At 44.6% G+C, this 16,761-nt stretch overlaps 1 protein-coding gene across 1 annotated transcript in view; it reads left to right on the top strand.

Moving 5' to 3' along the window:
* LOC121291358 overlaps positions 1-16,761 on the top strand; it is an 88,883-nt gene that overhangs the window by 30,429 nt on the left and 41,693 nt on the right. The window contains exons 4-5 of the mRNA XM_041212427.1: positions 1,935-2,036; positions 3,908-4,024. Of these exons, the coding sequence (XP_041068361.1) occupies positions 1,935-2,036; positions 3,908-4,024 (219 nt within the window). The remainder of the gene's footprint in view (positions 1-1,934; positions 2,037-3,907; positions 4,025-16,761) is intronic.

Genomic DNA, 16,761 nt, shown 5'->3' with positions numbered 1-16,761 from the left:
TTGAGCTGCCAAGGTGGGATTTTATTGTGGGGGGGTCAAGAGTGGTGGTCCCACCACAAGGCAGGGAGCCACTCTTGACGGAACTCCATAGTGTCCATCCAGGCATATCAAAAATGAAAATGCTTGTGTAAATCTATTTATGGTGGCCAGACATTGAAAACTTGGTTAAACACTGTCTCCACTGTCAGCAACAACAGAAGTTGTTCTGGCTCCCCCCCATCCATGGGAGTGGCCTTGTTGACCCTGTGTTCGATTACATTGGGCCATTCTTGGGTACCATGTTCATGTTAATTGTGGATGCACATTCCAAATGGAAGGATGTATATGAAGTCAAGGTGCCAATGTCAAACGCAACTATAGAGAAGCTACGTCACAGTTTCGGCTTACATGGTTACATGTTGTTGTTTCAGATAAAAGCAACGTTTTTACCAGCACAGATTTTCAGAAATTTATCGATGTTAATGAAATCAACATAGTAAAACAGCCCCTTACCATCCCTCATCGAATGGTCTAGCCAAGAAGGCAGTTCAAACTTTTAAATGTGATATAAAAAACTCTCGGAAGGCACTCTGGAATCTCAACTTTCCAGCTTTCTTTTCAGTTATCGTCCAACACCACATTGGACTACAGGTTCAACACCATCTGAGTTATTGATGAAATGCCACCTAGGTACATGGTAGAGGTAGAGCGTAATCAGATTAATCAAAAATTGAACCACGAAATACATAGCCCTTTCATTTTTGATATGCCCGGATGGACACTATGGAGTTCCGTCAAGAGTGGCTCCCTGCCTTGTGGTGGGACCACCACTCTTGACCCCCACAATAAAATCCCACCTTGGCAGCTCAATTCTGTCTGTTTGACGTGGAATGATCTCAATTTTTCAGATACAGGCAAGTTTGGCCATCCTTTTAAGACAAAGTATCTGACTTTCGATAATTTTGGACCTCTGTTTGTCCAAGTTTTTATTTGTTTCACGTACATAGGCGAAGAAGCTAAGAAATTCAATAATGGCACATTCACTGTAAGTGACACGGTATTCATGCGATATTTCAACAGTGGACCCTGTTGAGCCCCTGGAACCATTGTCTCAGAGACTGGCCCATTTCTTTCCAAGTACAAGTGGGAGATAGAATTGTCTGTAAGCACGTAGATCATATTCGTGCCAGGGAGACATTACAACAACCAACTATTCTGCCTGTGATTAACATCGAACCGTCAATGCCTGAGGTGACTGATCGATCTGGAATAGACATGCTCAATGTCTCTGTAGAGTTGCCGAACCCTGAACTGCTATATTCCAATGACTTGTCTCCTGCTGCAGTTCCAGATCCTGTCAATCCTGTTGAGGAACCTCAAGTAGTAGAGCTACGCAGCTCTAGCCATATAAGGAGGGCACCTCAGAGACTTGATCTTTAGTCATCTGAAATTGTATAGATGTATATGTTGGATGTTCAGATGTTTCCATTAATAGAAACTGTAAAAAACTAAAGGGGGAGGAAATGCAGTAACTGAGGGTATAGCTCCTCCTGTTATCTATCAGGGGTCACGTGATGTTCTGTTAAGGCACCAACCAGTGAGCCCTAAGCGCGAGCAATCCAGGGCGTGGGGCTTCCTGATGAAAGTCCTGATGGAGTGTGTAGCACCTGAAAAGCTTTCTGTAATAAAGTTTAGCTGTTTCTTGTTGAAATGTGCCTGCCCAGTTGAATCATTACACATTGCTTTATTTTTTGCTCAGCAATTGTTTCTTTCCTTAATACATCAACATTTTTAAAAAATTCAGTTTAAAATTGTGCTGAACCTTATCTTTCTGTAATTTGCTCATCAGCCCCTTGAGGGAGAAAAAAATAGAAATGTGCCCCCCCCCACCCCCCCAGCCAAGTGTAAAGCTTGGACAAGCCTGTGCCAAAACAAATTTATTCTCTTTTCTTTAGATCTGAAAGCACGGAAATTCATGATTGGTCTTTGCCTGCTCTGCCTGATGTCATCACTAATTTTGCTTGTAGCTGCGACCACTTTGTGGATCTTTATTGATGGTAAATGCTCTGATTATATCTTTATTTATGGTACTTCACTTTGAGGCATGTAAAAAACCTTTTGTAGAAGGATAGAATGTGACATTGTAAGCTGCCTTTTCCAATTTCTTCTGCCAAGTGCTCAAAGTGTTTGGGTTTTGGAGCACCTCAACCTGCATTTGCCTGCCTGCATACCAGATATTGCATCAATATGCCAAGGAGTAGAGAATATTTACTTACTCAAGGGATGTTTTTATTTTGTGAAAACAGTTGACAGGGGAAGGTTATGACTATTTTAAAAAATGCATTACAAGTCAGTCTGTACTTGAAAAAGACCGGTAAGCCATTTAGGAAAAGTCTGAATGAAGTTCCCATCAGAAATCCTCAGATGCTCATTGACCTTCTGTGCATTTCCAGGATTTTCTGTCTCTACTTCATGTTTCCAGTTTTTGGATTTTATTTAGAGTTTGAAATAGATTGCTAACGTTCAAGAGGATCTGCATTCACCAGTCATGGTAGACACACCTTGTTGTTCGAGCGTGTCCAAGCTGTAAATGATTCAGTTGTCTTCTGTGGGTTCTCTCATGACTGATGAGTCCAATGTAGGATTGACATGAAAGTCTATAGAACTGGCAGTTCATATTGTCATTGTTGGTGTTTGGTAGGGAGTTTCTGCAGCTGCGCCATCTCTGGCCTTCCTCCGGGCATGTCAGATGTTGCAAGTTTGGTGTAGATGGTCCTCGAAACATGCTGAACCAAATTTTACTATTGCTTCAACGTTGGCTGTAATATTTTCCTGAGAAAGGTGGTCTGCAATGCAGGAGTTTGTAGGCTTTTTTTATAGGATGACCTTATATGGTTTGGACTGAAAACATCAAATTGGTGTTTTAATAGGTCTCAGGTAAGACAAGATCAGGAAGAAATTTTTCTCCTTGTGTAGATATTTGGAATTAGTCTCCAGTTAATTAAGGCAGTCAATGCTGTGCAATTCAACCTTTAAAAGGGCTGGACAAATATTTATGGGGAAGTGATAAGTATTATAAAAGTAGAGATGATTGGATTCTATATTGAACAATGTGGTTCTTTAACTTATATAGCCAAAGGATTATCATGCTGAGGAAACTGATTGTTCTGTGATGAGAATTGAAAGATGTAGGTCTCCATAGATAAAAGCAGAATACTGAACAGGGGTTCTCTTTAACAAGTAAAATGGAACAGGGGACCGAGCCTACTTCTTTTGGTCCCCGATATGGCTAACTAATAATAAGCTGCAGGTGCTAAGGCCACCCACCTGAAACCAGCAAAGTCCTTTTAAAATATACAGATCAAGCTTAGATTGTGTCATTGGGGTGTCTGATCTGTCGGTTTAACCTGAGGCCTGAACAAGAAAGCATTGATTCTGGGAGCATGCAGGAACCAGGGCCAGGGGAGCTCGGGTAGGGCAAGCAAGGGTAAGTTTTTAAATTTGTTTTTAGTTTCCTGTGTGCCAGGAGAAGCAGCCTGTTCCTCCGGGCCTCAACTAAATCTTGGGTCTCCGCTGTCCTACTCTTCCCCAACTGGGCTTCCTCCTCTAGATCACTTAAATTTGATCCAGGAATGATTTCCACAGGTCCCTGGTGCTGGCTGACCTGATGTCACCTCATTTTAACTGTCGGGGAACCACTTTCCAGCCCATTTGTTCAGAAATAAGAAGCACAATTTTAATCAAGCCTATCTATTGAAATCAGCCGAGCCTGTTGCTGCACCCAGATGTGTACTTTGTTTGGTCTGATGTGTTCCTGCTTCTGTGTCTATCAACAACCAAAAAGAGACAAGGTAGCTACCATCAAAGAGCACTTTGTAATCCAAATATCATTTTAAACGATGACTTTGTGAATAAACATCTTTTGCAGGTTGGACCATTGAATCAGTGGCTCTTCTAATTGTTTCACTTGTTTTCATGTTTATACCAATGATAATGTATGCTGGGAAAAAGAAAGGTCCATGTCAACGGTTTTGGGCAAGTGACTGTAAGTATGAAGCTTAATTTTTGTGTACTATAAGTGTATGATGTGACCATAATATGTTATTTATATATTATCCTATAACAGCAATAAATTATTTAAAAGATGACAAATGTAACATCTTGTAACTTTTGACTCTTTAATCTAAGATTATCTTCTCACCAGTTTTGCTTAAGTACCAAATTTAACTGGCAAATGTGTTACGCTGTAATGTATTTTGTGCTGGGTAACTTTCCTTGCTATCACATTCTTTTAATTATATTGTGGAGGTCTTGTAGCTCAGTAGATAGAGCCCCTGCCTCTGTGCCGGAAGCTCCCCCTCCAGGGCCCTCCTGCCCGGTGGGATATTACGGTCCCACTGAACTAAATGGAGATTTAAACAGCTCGTCACATCCGCTGGGGGGAGACACATCGCAGCGGGGCTGTAAAATCCTGGCCATGGAAGGAGCATTCATAACAGAGTTCAACAGGTTGATAATCAACTTGCTAACCCTTCCAACACTTCCCTCATATTCCCCAAAGGGGGAAAAAAAGTATTCGCGCAGCTACAAAACAAACAATTCTATTGTTACATGTCTAGTTATATAGTGGTGAAATGTTACATGCTAAATTTCACAAGGTAATGAAATTGCCAAGTAAGTGAGTGCCAATACTAGATTGTGGGTACATTCTCAGCTCTTTTTTGACTCATTTGTTCTGGTTTTTGTGTTCTGATTTCCACCTTTGATACTGTGGAACAGATTCAGACTTGGGAACAGGAATTAGCCACTCAATTCTGTTCTGCCAGTCAATTAGCTATTAGCAATTAGCAGACCTAGCTCCATATTTATAGACAAAAATTTACGGATCTCCATGTTAAAAACTCCAATTGTCCAGCTTCCACAGCCTTCTGGAGGAAAGAATTCCAGATTTCTACTGCTCTTTCTGTGAAAAAGTATTTCCTGGTTTCTCTGTTAGATGGCCCAGTCCAGCTTTAATTTTAAGATTATGTTCCCATGTTCTGGATTCCCTTGTGAGAGGAAATAGCTTCTTGCTCTCTACCCTATTGAAGCTTTTTAATATATTAAACATCTTGATCGCTATACTCAAGGGAGTACAAGCCAATTTATACAGTTTATCCTCATAAGTGGAATATTGCATGACTAGTGGAATGTTGTTACTACTTAACAGCACCTTATTAATATTCTTGTATTTGGCAGGGTTACCTATTCTGATCGCCATGTTTGTGCATATAACAATTATCACTACAATAATTTTGATTATGAAGAAGTATGAGTACAGCGGTGAGCATACTCAGTAATCTTTACATACCAGAGCAAAAACATCTAAAATTGTTTATAAATAAGCCATGTGGGTTATGTGCTGCACCAGGGAGAAATTCTACATGTTTAGGTTTATGCAACACCATTTCCTTATTTCAGTTTTGCATCATTTCCTGTGAACAGAACTTGTGCTCCATAATGAGGTGGTGTATTTTTGCTAAATGGCCTGAAAGGGACATAAGCCAGACCTGCTGAATAACTTAAATTGTTTTAGGTGTATTTGAACTTTGTGCTTCTCTTAATACCTTTGGTTGGAGAAATACCAGTACACAGATTTGAGGTTAAAATTGTCACCTCAGTTATTTATTGCCCAAAATGTACTTGTAAATTACTTCATCAGGAGGTCAATGCTATTGTGAGCAGGATGCAGTATGCTAAGTTGAAAGAAGTATAAGTAAGTCACTGTGTCATCTGGAAGAAGTGTTTGGAGTCTTGGATAGTGAGAAAGGGAGGAGATAAAAGGGCAGGTGGTGCATCTTCTGCACTTGTATGGAAAGGTGCCATGGGAAGGGGAGAAGGTGTTGGTGGTGACTGAGGTGTGGACCAGGGTATCAATGAAGGACAAAAACAGAATTACCTGGAAAAACTCAGCAGGTCTAGCAGCATCGGCGGAGAAGAAAAGAGTTGACGTTTCGAGTCCTCATGACCCTTCAACAGAACTGAAGGGTCATGAGGACTCGAAACGTCAACTCTTTTCTTCTCCGCCGATGCTGCTAGACCTGCTGAGTTTTTCCAGGTAATTCTGTTTTTGTTTTGGATTTCCAGCGTCCACAGTTTTTTGTTTTTATATCAATGAAGGAACTGTCCCTGTGGAATGGTGCAAGAGGAGGGGAGGGAAAGATATGTTGGTGGTGATATCATGCTGGAAGTGACAGAAAGGTCAGAGGATGATTAATTGAATATTGAAGCTGGTGGGATGGAAAGTGAAGGCAAGGGGAACCCCATCCTGGTTCTGGGAGGGAGGGAATGAGTGAGAGCAGAAGTGTGAGAAATGGAACAGTCAAGGACCTGGCTAATCATGTTTGGGTGCGAACCTTGGTTGAGGAGAAAGGAAGACCTGTCAGAAGTGCTAGTATAGAAGTTTGCCTTGTTGGATCAGGTGCAATGGAGCTGGAGGAACTGGGAGAATAGAGCACTGTTTAAAAATAAGTGTCACCCATTTAAAATGGAGATGAGGCAAATTTTTTTCTCTGAGGGTCGTGAGTCTTTGGAACTCTATTCCTGGAAAGGTGGTGGAAACAGAATCTTTGAATATTTTTAAGGCAGAGGTGAATAGATTCTTGGTAAGCAAGGGGATGATGGGTTATCTGGGGTAGGCGGGATGCAGATTTGAGGGTACTATCAGATCAGCCATGATCTTATTAAATGGCGGAGCAGGCTCGAGGAGCCGAATGGCCTATTCCTGCTCCTTGTTCGTATGTTTGATGGAGTCCTTACAGGAAGTGGGGTGTGAGGAATCATAGAATTGTTACAGTGTAGAAGAAGGCCATTTTGGTCCATCGTGTCTGTACCAGATCTCCAAATGAGCAGTTCACCTCCTGCCATTCCCCATATTCCTGCACATTATTTTTCAGATAACAATCTAATTCCCTTTTGAAAGCCTTGATTGAATCTGCCTCCACTCTCCACCCACTCTCAGGCAGTGCATTCCAGGCCTGCGTGAAAAGGTATTTCCTCACGCTGACTTTGCTTCTTTTGCCAATGACTTCAAATCTGTGCCTTCTCATGTTCAATCTTTTCACGAGAGGAAACAGTTTCACCCTATCTATTCTGTCCAGATTTTGAATATCTCTATCAAGTCTCCTCTCGACCTGCTTCCAAGGAAAACAGTCCCAACTTCTCCAGTCTATCTTCATAACTGAAGTTCCTCATCTCTGGAACCATTCTTGTGAATTTTTTTTTGCAATCCCTCCAATGCCTTCACATCCTTGCTAAAGTGCCACGCCCAAAACTGTATGCAGCACTCCAGCTGAGGCTGCTCTAGTGTCTTATACAAATTCAACATAACCTCCTTGCTCTTGTACTCTAAGCCTCTATTAATAAAGCCAAGGATACTGTATGCTTTGTTAACTGCTCCCTCATCCTGGCCTGCCACCTTCAATGACTTACGCAGATAGACACCCAGGTCTCTCTGCTCCAGCATCCCCTTTATTTTACATTGTGTCTCCATGTTCTTCCTACCAAAATGAAACACTTCACACTTCTCTGCAACGAACTTCATCTGCCACTTATTTTTAATGTCATTCTTTCATAGAATGTGGGCATGGATGGCAAGCCAGCATTTACTTTTAATTGTCTTTCAGGAGGTGGTGAAGAGCCATTTTCTTGAACTACTGCAGTCCATGTGGTGTAGGTACACTCAGTGCTATTAGGAAGTTCCAGGATTTTGACCTAATGACAATGAAGGAATAGAGATATAGTTTAAAGTCAGGATGGTGTATGGCTTGGAGGGAAACTTGCAGGTGGTGTTCCCATGCATCTGCTGCCTTTGTCCTTCTAGGTAGTGGAGGTCATGGGTTTGGAAGGTGCTGTCGAAGGAGTCTTGGTGAGTTCCTGCAGTGCATCTTGTAGATGGTACACAATGCTGCTACTGTGCGTCGGTGGTTGGGGGAGTGAATGTTTAAAGGGATGGATGGGGTGCCAGTCAAGTGGGCTGCTTTGCCCTGGATGGTGTTGACCTTCTTGAATGTTGTTGAAGCTGCAAGTGGGCAGTATTCCATCACGCTCCTGACTTGTGCCCTGTAGATGGTGGACAGGCTTTGGGGAGACAGGATGTAAGTTACCCACCTCAGAATTTCCAGCCTCTGACCTGCTTGTAATGACCGATGCAGTTGGTGAAGCTGTTATTTAAAAATCCCAGAGGGAAACTTTAAACAACTGTCATAACCTATAATTTTAAGTGTTATGTTTGAGATGCAACTCTAAATTCAGGAATCAGACCATCAGTTCTTGAGATTTTACATTAAACTAATTGAAACATTTTATTAATTTACACAGGTTAAAAATACATTGCTACAAATTACTTTCATAATTTTTTAACAAATTCTCAAACTAATCTCCTAAACAGCAGCCCATAGATTTAACCAAACACCAGGCAAAGCATTTTCACCTTACAAATTCAAAATGAGGTTCCTTTCACTGTGGAGCCAGTTGGAGCCTTGCAGCTGCCTTTTGATCTTACATTGCCTCTGCCCTGCACACCTGAAAACTACTGAAGTTATACCACCACTGATTGAAATGAAATTCTCATTGTCTCACCAGTCTCTTTGAACTTTACCTTTTAACAATAAAACCCCATTCATTGTACTAAATTTTATTAGTAATATAAACATATTGCTTGGTAGCTGATAGAAAGGCATCAAGTTTTCACCCCACTTCTTGAATGTTGTATTGAAAAAATGCAAATACACTCTAAGTCTCTGTTTACATCTCAACCTAGTACATATCAAAGCACCCAGACTGAACAATTTCTCCTTTAACTCCTCTCACTTCCTCCAAATAAAAGGTGTGGCTATGGGTACCCGCATGGGCCCCAGCTATGCCTGTCTCTTTATGGGGTATGTGGAACATTCCTTGTTCCAGTCCTACTTTGGCCCCCTCCCACAACTCTTTCTCCGGTACATCGATGATTACTTCGGTGCTGCTTCATGCTCTCGTCAGGACCTGGAAAAATTTATTAATTTTGCTTCTAATCTCCACCCCTCCATCATTTTCACATGGTCCATCTCTGACACTTCCCTTCCTTGACCTCCCTGTCTCAATTTCTGGTGATAGACTGTCCACCAATATCCATTACAAGCCTACAGACTCCCACAGCTTCCTCGACTACAGCTCCTTACACCCAGCTTCCTGTAAGGACTCCATCCCATTCTCTCAGTTCCTTTGCCTTCGTCGCATCTGTTCCAATGATGCTACCTTCAGAAATAGTTCCTCTGACATGTCCTCCTTCTTCCTTGACCGAGGTTTTCCATCCACGGTGGTTGACAGGGCCCTCAACTGTGTCCAGCCCATCTCCCGCGCATCTGCCCTCACGCCTTCTCCTCCCTCCCAGAAACATGATAGGGTCCCCCTTGTCCTCACTTATCACCCCACCAGCCTCCGCATTCAAAGGATCATCCTCCGCCATTTCCGCCAACTCCAGCATGATGCTACAACCAAACACATCTTCCCTTCACCCCCCCGTCTATCAGCATTCTGTAGGGATTGTTCCATCCAGGACACCCTGGTCCACTCCTCCATCACCCCCTACTCCTCAACCCCCACCTATGGCACCTCCCCATGCCCACGCAAAAGATGTAACACCTGCCCCTTCACTTCCTCTCTCTTCACCGTCCAAGGACCCAAACACTCCTTTCAAGTGAAGCAGCCTTTCACTTGCATTTCCCCCAACTTAGTCTACTGCATTCGTTGCTCCCAATGCAGTCTCCTCTACATTGGAGAGACCAAATGCAAACTGGGCAACCGCTTTGCAGAACACCTGCTGTCTGTCCACAAGAATGACCCAAACTCCCTGTCGCTTGCCATTTCAACACTCCACCCTGCTCTCTTGCCCACATGTCTATCCTTGGCTTGCTGCATTGTTCCAGTGAAGCTCAACGCAAACTGGAGGAACAGCACCTCATCTTCCGACTAGGGACTTTACAGCCTTCCGGACTGAATATTGAATTCAACAACTTTAGATCTTGAGCTCTCTCCTCCATCCCCACCCCCTTTCCAATTCTCCACCCCCCCCCTCTTCCCAATAATTTATATAGATTTTTCTTTTCCCACCTACTTCCATTATTTTTAAATGTATTTCCATCCATTGTTTTATCTCTATCTTTTAGCCTTTTTTGATTCCTTCACCCCACCCCACTCCCACTAGGGCTGTTCTGTTGAAGGGTCATGAGGACTCAAAACATCAACGCTTTTCTTCTCCGCCGATGCTGCCAGACCTGCTGAGTTTTTCGAGGTAATTCTGTTTTTGTGTTAGCTGGCTTTAATCCAATTAAGACACACCCACAGGCTAAAGCTCTATTTTAAAAGAAAAATATTTTCCAAAATATTATCTACATTAATAGCTTCATGACACTGCTCTTGTAACCACGGTATGTATATGGTTGGTCCAGTTCAGCTTCTGGTCAATGGTAACCCCCCCCAGGATGTTGATAGTGGGGGATTTGGCAATAGTAATGCCATTGAATGTCAAGAGGAGATAGTTGGATTCTTTTTTGAAGATGGTCATTGCCTAGCACTTATGTGGCCTGAATGTTACTTGCCACTTGTCAGCCCAAGCCTGGATATTGTCCAGGTCTTGCTGCATTTGGACATGGACTGCTTCAGCACCTGAGGAGTCACGAATGATGCTGAACATTGTGAAAACATCAGTGAACATCCCCATTTCTGACCTTATGATGGAGGAAAGCTCATTAAAGCAGCTGAAAATGGTTGGGCCAAGGGCACTAACCTGAGGAACTCCTGCAGTGATATGCCAGGGCTGAGCTCACTCCTGCAACCACAATCTTCTTCCTTTGTGCTAGGCATGACTCCAAACAGTTGACAGTTTTCCCCATGATCCCCATTGTCTCCAGCTTTGCCAGGACTCATTGATGTCACACTCAGTCAAATGCTGCCTTGGTGTCAAGGGCAGTAACTCTCACCGCACCTCTTGAGTTCAGCTCTTTTGTCCATGTTTGGACCAAGGCTGTAATGAGGTCAAGAGCTGAGTGGCCCTTGTGGAACCCAAACTGAGCATCAATGAGCAGGTTATTGCCGAGTAAGTGCTGCTTGATAGCACTGTTGATACTTTCCATCACTTTGCTTATCATTGAGAGTGGACTGATGGGGCGGTAATTGGCCGGGTTGGATTTGTCCTGCTTTTTGTGTACAGGACATACCTGGGCAATTTTCCACATAGCCGGGTAGATGCCAGTGTTGTAGCTGTACTGGAACAGCTTGGCTAGGGGCACAACGAGTTCTGGAGCAGAAGACTTCAGTACAATTGCTGGAATATTACCAGGGCCCATAGCCTTTGCAGTATCTAGTACCTTCTGCTGTTTCGTGACATCACGTGGAGTGAATCAAATTGGCTGAAGACTGGCATCTGTGATGCTGGAGGAGGATGAGATGTATCATCCACTTGCACTTTTAGCAGAAGATTGTAGCGAATGCTTCAGTCTTCTCTCTTGCACTGATGTACTGGGGTTCCCAGATTGGAACAAAGGACTTAGAAGCAGGAGTGTAGGCCATTCAGCCTTTCGAGTCTGCTCCGCCATTCAATAAGATCATGGGTGATCTCGTTGTGGTCTCAACTCCACGTTGCCACCTGCCACCCCTATAGCCCTCAACTCCCTCGTCTATCAAAACTCTGCCTTGAATACATGTAGTGACCCAACCGCCACTGCTTTCTGGGGAAGGTAATTCCACGTATGGCCCTTGGAGAGGAAAAAATTCTCCAAATCTCTCTCTTAAACAGTAGACCTCATATTCTTAAATTGTGTCCCCTAGTTCTAGTCTCTCCCATAAGTGGAAGCATCCCCCGCTTCCCCTCCCCCCCATCCCCACCACAGTATCTACCCTACATATTTCAATAAGATCACCTCTCATTCTTCTAACCTCTAATGGGTATAGGCCCAACCTGTTCAATCTTTCTCATAAGATAAGCCCCTCATCCCAGGAATGAGTCGAGTGAACCTTCTCTGAATTGCTTCTAATGCAGTTGTATCTTTTTTCAAATAAGGAGACAAAAACTGTACAAGAGTGTTCCAGATGTGGTCTCACCAAGGCGCTGCAGTAAACCTTCTCTACTTTCTATTCATTCCCCTTGCAATAAATGCCAACATTTCATTTGCTTCCCAATCACTTGCTGTACCTGTATACTGACTTTTTTTGATTCATGTACCAGGAGACCCAGATCCTTGAGTACTGTAGAGTTCTGCAGTCTCTATCCATTGAAATAATATATCGCTTTTCTGTTTTTCCTGCCAAAGTGGATAAGTTCACATTTTCACACATTATACTCCATCTGCCAAATTTTTACCCAATCACTTACATATCTAAATCCTCCTGTACTCATTATGTCTTCTTGGTAATTTATCTATCTTTGTGTCATCAGCTACATAGAAACATAGAAAATAGGAGAAGGAGTAGGTCATTCAGCCCTTCAAGCCTGCTCTGCCATTCAATATGATCATAGGTTCACCATCCTCTGAGTAAAGAAGTTTCTCCTCATCTCCGTCTTAAATGATCTACCCCATATCCTGAGGTTGTGACCCTTTGTTCTAGACCTCCCCAGCCAGAGGAAATACCATCCCTGCATCCAGTTTGTCCATCCTTGCCAGAATTTTATATGTTTCAATGAGATCCCCTCTCATTCTTCTTAACTCCAGTAAGCCCTGTCTCTCCTCATTCGACAACTTTTCCATCCCAGGAATTAGTCCGGTGAACCTTTGCTGCACGCCCTCTAATGTAAGTATATCCCTTCTTAAGTAAGGAGACCAAAAGTGCACACAGTGCTCCAGGTGTGGTCTCACCAAGGCCCTGTACAGCTGCAGTAAGACATCCTTGCTCCTGTGCTCAAGTCCTCTCACAATGAAGGCCAACATACCATTTGCCTTTTTAACTGCTTGCTGTACCTGCATACTTGCTTTCAATGAAGAAAAGAGTTGACGTTTCGAGTCCTCATGACCCTTCGACAGAACTTGAGTTCGAGTCCAAGAAAGAGTTGAAATATAAGCTGGTTTAAGGTGTGTGGGGGGGTCGGGGGGGTGGCGGAGAGAGAGAGAGAGAAGTGGAGGGGGTTGGTGTGGCTGTAGGGACAAACAAGCAGTGATAGAAGCAGATCATCAAAAGATGTCACCAACAATAGAACAAAAGAACACATAGGTGTTAAAGTTGGTGATATTATCTAAACAAATGTGCTAATTAAGAATGGATGGTAGGGCACTCAAGGTATAGCTCTAGTGGGGGAGGGGAGAGCATAAAAGATTTAAAAATATTTAAAAATAATGGAAATAGATGGGAAAAGAAAAATCTATATAATTTATTGGAAAAAAACAAAAGGAAGGGGGAAACGGAAAAGGGGTGGGGATGGAGGAGGGAGCTCAAGACCTAAAGTTGTTGAATTCAATATTCAGTCCAGAAGGCTGTAAAGTGCCTAGTTGGAAGATGAGGTGTTGTTCCTCCAGTTTGCGTTGGGCTTCACTGGAACAATGCAGCAAGCCAAGGACAGACATGTGGGCAAGAGAGCAGGGTGGAGTGTTAAAATGGCAAGCGACAGGGAGGTTTGGGTCATTCTTGCAGACAGACCGCAGGTGTTCTGCAAAGCGGTTGCCCAGTTTACGTTTGGTCTCTCCAATGTAGAGGAGACCACATTGGGAGCAACGAATGCAGTAGACCAAGTTGGGGGAAATGCAAGTGAAATGCTGCTTCACTTGAAAGGAGTGTTTAAGCCCTTGGACGGTGAGGAGAGAGGAAGTGAAGGGGCAGGTGTTGCATCTTTTGCGTGGGCATGGGGTGGTGCCATAGGAGGGGGTTGAGGAGTAGGGGATGATGGAGGAGTGGACCAGGGTGTCCCGGAGGGAGCAATCCCTACGGAATGCCGATGGGGGGGGGTGAAGGGAAGATGTGTTTGGTGGTGGTATCATGCTGGAGTTGGCGGAAATGGTGGAGGACGATCCTTTGAATGCGGAGGCTGGTGGGGTGATAAGTGAGGACAAGGGGGACCCTATCATGTTTCTGGGAGGGAGGAGAAGGCTTGAGGGCGGATGCGCGGGAGATGGGCCGGACACGGTTGAGGGCCCTGTCGACGACCGTGGGTGGAAAACCTCGGTTAAGGAAGAAGGAGGGCATGTCAGAGGAACTGTTTTTGAAGGTAGCATCATCGGAACAGATGCGACGGAGGTGAAGGAACTGAGAGAATGGGATGGAGTCCCTACAGGAAGCGGGGTGTGAGGAGCTGCAGTCGAGGTAGCTGTGAGAGCCGGTGGGTTTGTAATGGATATTGGTGGACAGTCTATCACCAGAGATTGAGACAGAGAGGTCAAGGAAGGGAAGGGAAGTGTCAGAGATGGACCACGTGAAAATGATAGAGGGGTGGAGATTGGAAGCAAAATTAATGTTTTTCCAAGTCCCGACGAGAGCATGAAGCAGCACCGAAGTAATCATCGATGTACTGGAGAAAGAGTTGTGGAAGGGGGCCGGAGTAGGACTGGAATAAGGAATGTTCCACATACCCCATAAAGAGACAGGCATAGCTGGGGCACATGCGGGTACCCATAGCCACACCTTTTATTTGGAGGAAGTGAGAGGAGTTGAAGGAGAAATTGTTCAGTGTGAGAACAAGTTCAGCCAGACGGAGGAGAGTAGTGGTGGATGGGGATTGTTCGGGCCTCTGTTCGAGGAAGAAGCTAAGGGCCCTCAGACCATCCTGGTGGGGGATGGAGGTGTAGAGGGATTGGACGTCCATGGTGAAGAGGAAGCGGTTGGGGCCAGGGAACTGGAAATTGTTGATGTGACGTAAGGTGTCAGAGGAATCACGGACGTAGGTGTGAAGGGACTGGACAAGGGGAGAGAGAAGGGAGTCAAGATAACGAGAACACCTCATCCCACCTACATCCGTGATTCCTCTGATACCTTACGTCACATCAACAATTTCTAGTTCCCTGGCCCCAACCGCTTCCTCTTCACCATGGGCGTCCAATCCCTCTACACCTCCATCCCCCACCAGGATGGTCTGAGGGCCCTTAGCTTATTCCTCGAACAGAGGCCCGAACAATCCCCATCCACCACTACTCTCCTCCGTCTGGCTGAACTTGTTCTCACGCTGAACAATTTCTCCTTCAACTCCTCTCACTTCCTCCAAATAAAAGATGTGACTATGGGTACCCGCATGGGCCCCAGCTATGCCTGTCTCTTTATGGGGTATGTGGAACATTCCTTGTTCCAGTCCTACTCTGGCCCCCTTCCACAACTCTTTCTCCGGTACATCAATGATTTCTTCGGTGCTGCTTCATGCTCTCGTCGGGATTTGGAAAAATTTATTAATTTTGCTTCCAATCTCCACCCCTCCATCATTTTCACGTGGTCCATCTCTGACACTTCCCTTCCCTTCCTTGACCTCTCTTTCTCCATCTCTGGTGATAGACTGTCCACCAATATCCATTACAAACCTATCAACTCCCACAGCTACCTCGACTACAGCTCCTCACACCCTGCTTCCTGTAAGGACTCCATCCCATTCTCTCAGTTCCTTCGCCTCCGTCGCATCTGTTCCGATGATGCTACCTTCAAAAACAGTTCCTCTGACATGTCCTCCTTCCTTAACGAGGTTTTCCACCCACGGTCGTCGACAGGGCCCTCAACCGCATCCGGCCCGTCTCCCGCGCATCCGCCCTCACGCCTTCTCCTCCCTCCCAGAAACATGATAGGGTCCCCCTTGTCCTTACTTATCACCCCACCAGCCTCTGCATTCAAAGGATCATCCTCCACCATTTCCGCCAACTCCAGCATGATGCCACCACCAAATACATCTTCCCTTCACCCCCCCATCGGCATTCCGTAGGGATCACTCCCTCCCGGACACCCTGGTCCACTCCTCCATCACCCCCTACTCCTCAACCCCCTCCTATGGCACCACCCCATGCCCACACAAAAGATGCAACACCTGCCCCTTCACTTCCTCTCTCCTCACCGTCCAAGGGCTTAAACACTCCTTTCAAATGAAGCAGCATTTCACTTGCATTTCCCCCAACTTAGTCTACTGCATTCGTTGCTCCCAATGTGGTCTCCTCTACATTGGAGAGATCAAACGTAAACTGGGCGACCGCCTTGCAGAACACCTGCGGTCTGTCCGCAAGAATGACCCAAACCTCCCTGTCGCTTGCCATTTTAACACTCCACCCTGCTCTCTTGCCCACATGTCTGTCCTTGGCTTGCTGCATTGTTCCAGTGAAGCCCAACGCAAACTGGAGGAACAACACCTCATCTTCCGACTAGGCACTTTACAGCCTTCCGGACTGAATATTGAATTCAACAACTTTAGGTCTTGAGCTCCCTCCTCCATCCCCACCCCTTTTCTGTTTCCCCCTTCCTTTTGTTTTTTTCCAATAAATTATATAGATTTTTCTTTTCCCACCTATTTCCATTATTTTTAAATATTTTTAAATCTTTTATGCTCTCCCCACCCCCACTAGAGCTATACCTTGAGTGCCCTACCATCCATTCTTAATTAGCACATTCGTTTAGATAATATCACCAACTTTAACACCTATGTGTTCTTTTGTTCTATTGTTGGTGACATCTTTTGATGATCTGCTTCTATCACTGCTTGTTTGTCCCTACAACCACAGCAACCCCCTCCACTTCTCTCTCTCTCTCTCTCTCTCTCCGCCCCCCCCCCCCCCCCCCCCCCCCCACACACACACCTTAAACCAGCTTATATTT

This window comes from Carcharodon carcharias, chromosome 19 (assembly GCF_017639515.1).
Source record: "Carcharodon carcharias isolate sCarCar2 chromosome 19, sCarCar2.pri, whole genome shotgun sequence".
NCBI lineage: Eukaryota > Metazoa > Chordata > Chondrichthyes > Lamniformes > Lamnidae > Carcharodon > Carcharodon carcharias.
Note: the sequence above shows the minus strand (reverse complement) of the source record. Positions and strands in the feature narration are given on the sequence as shown.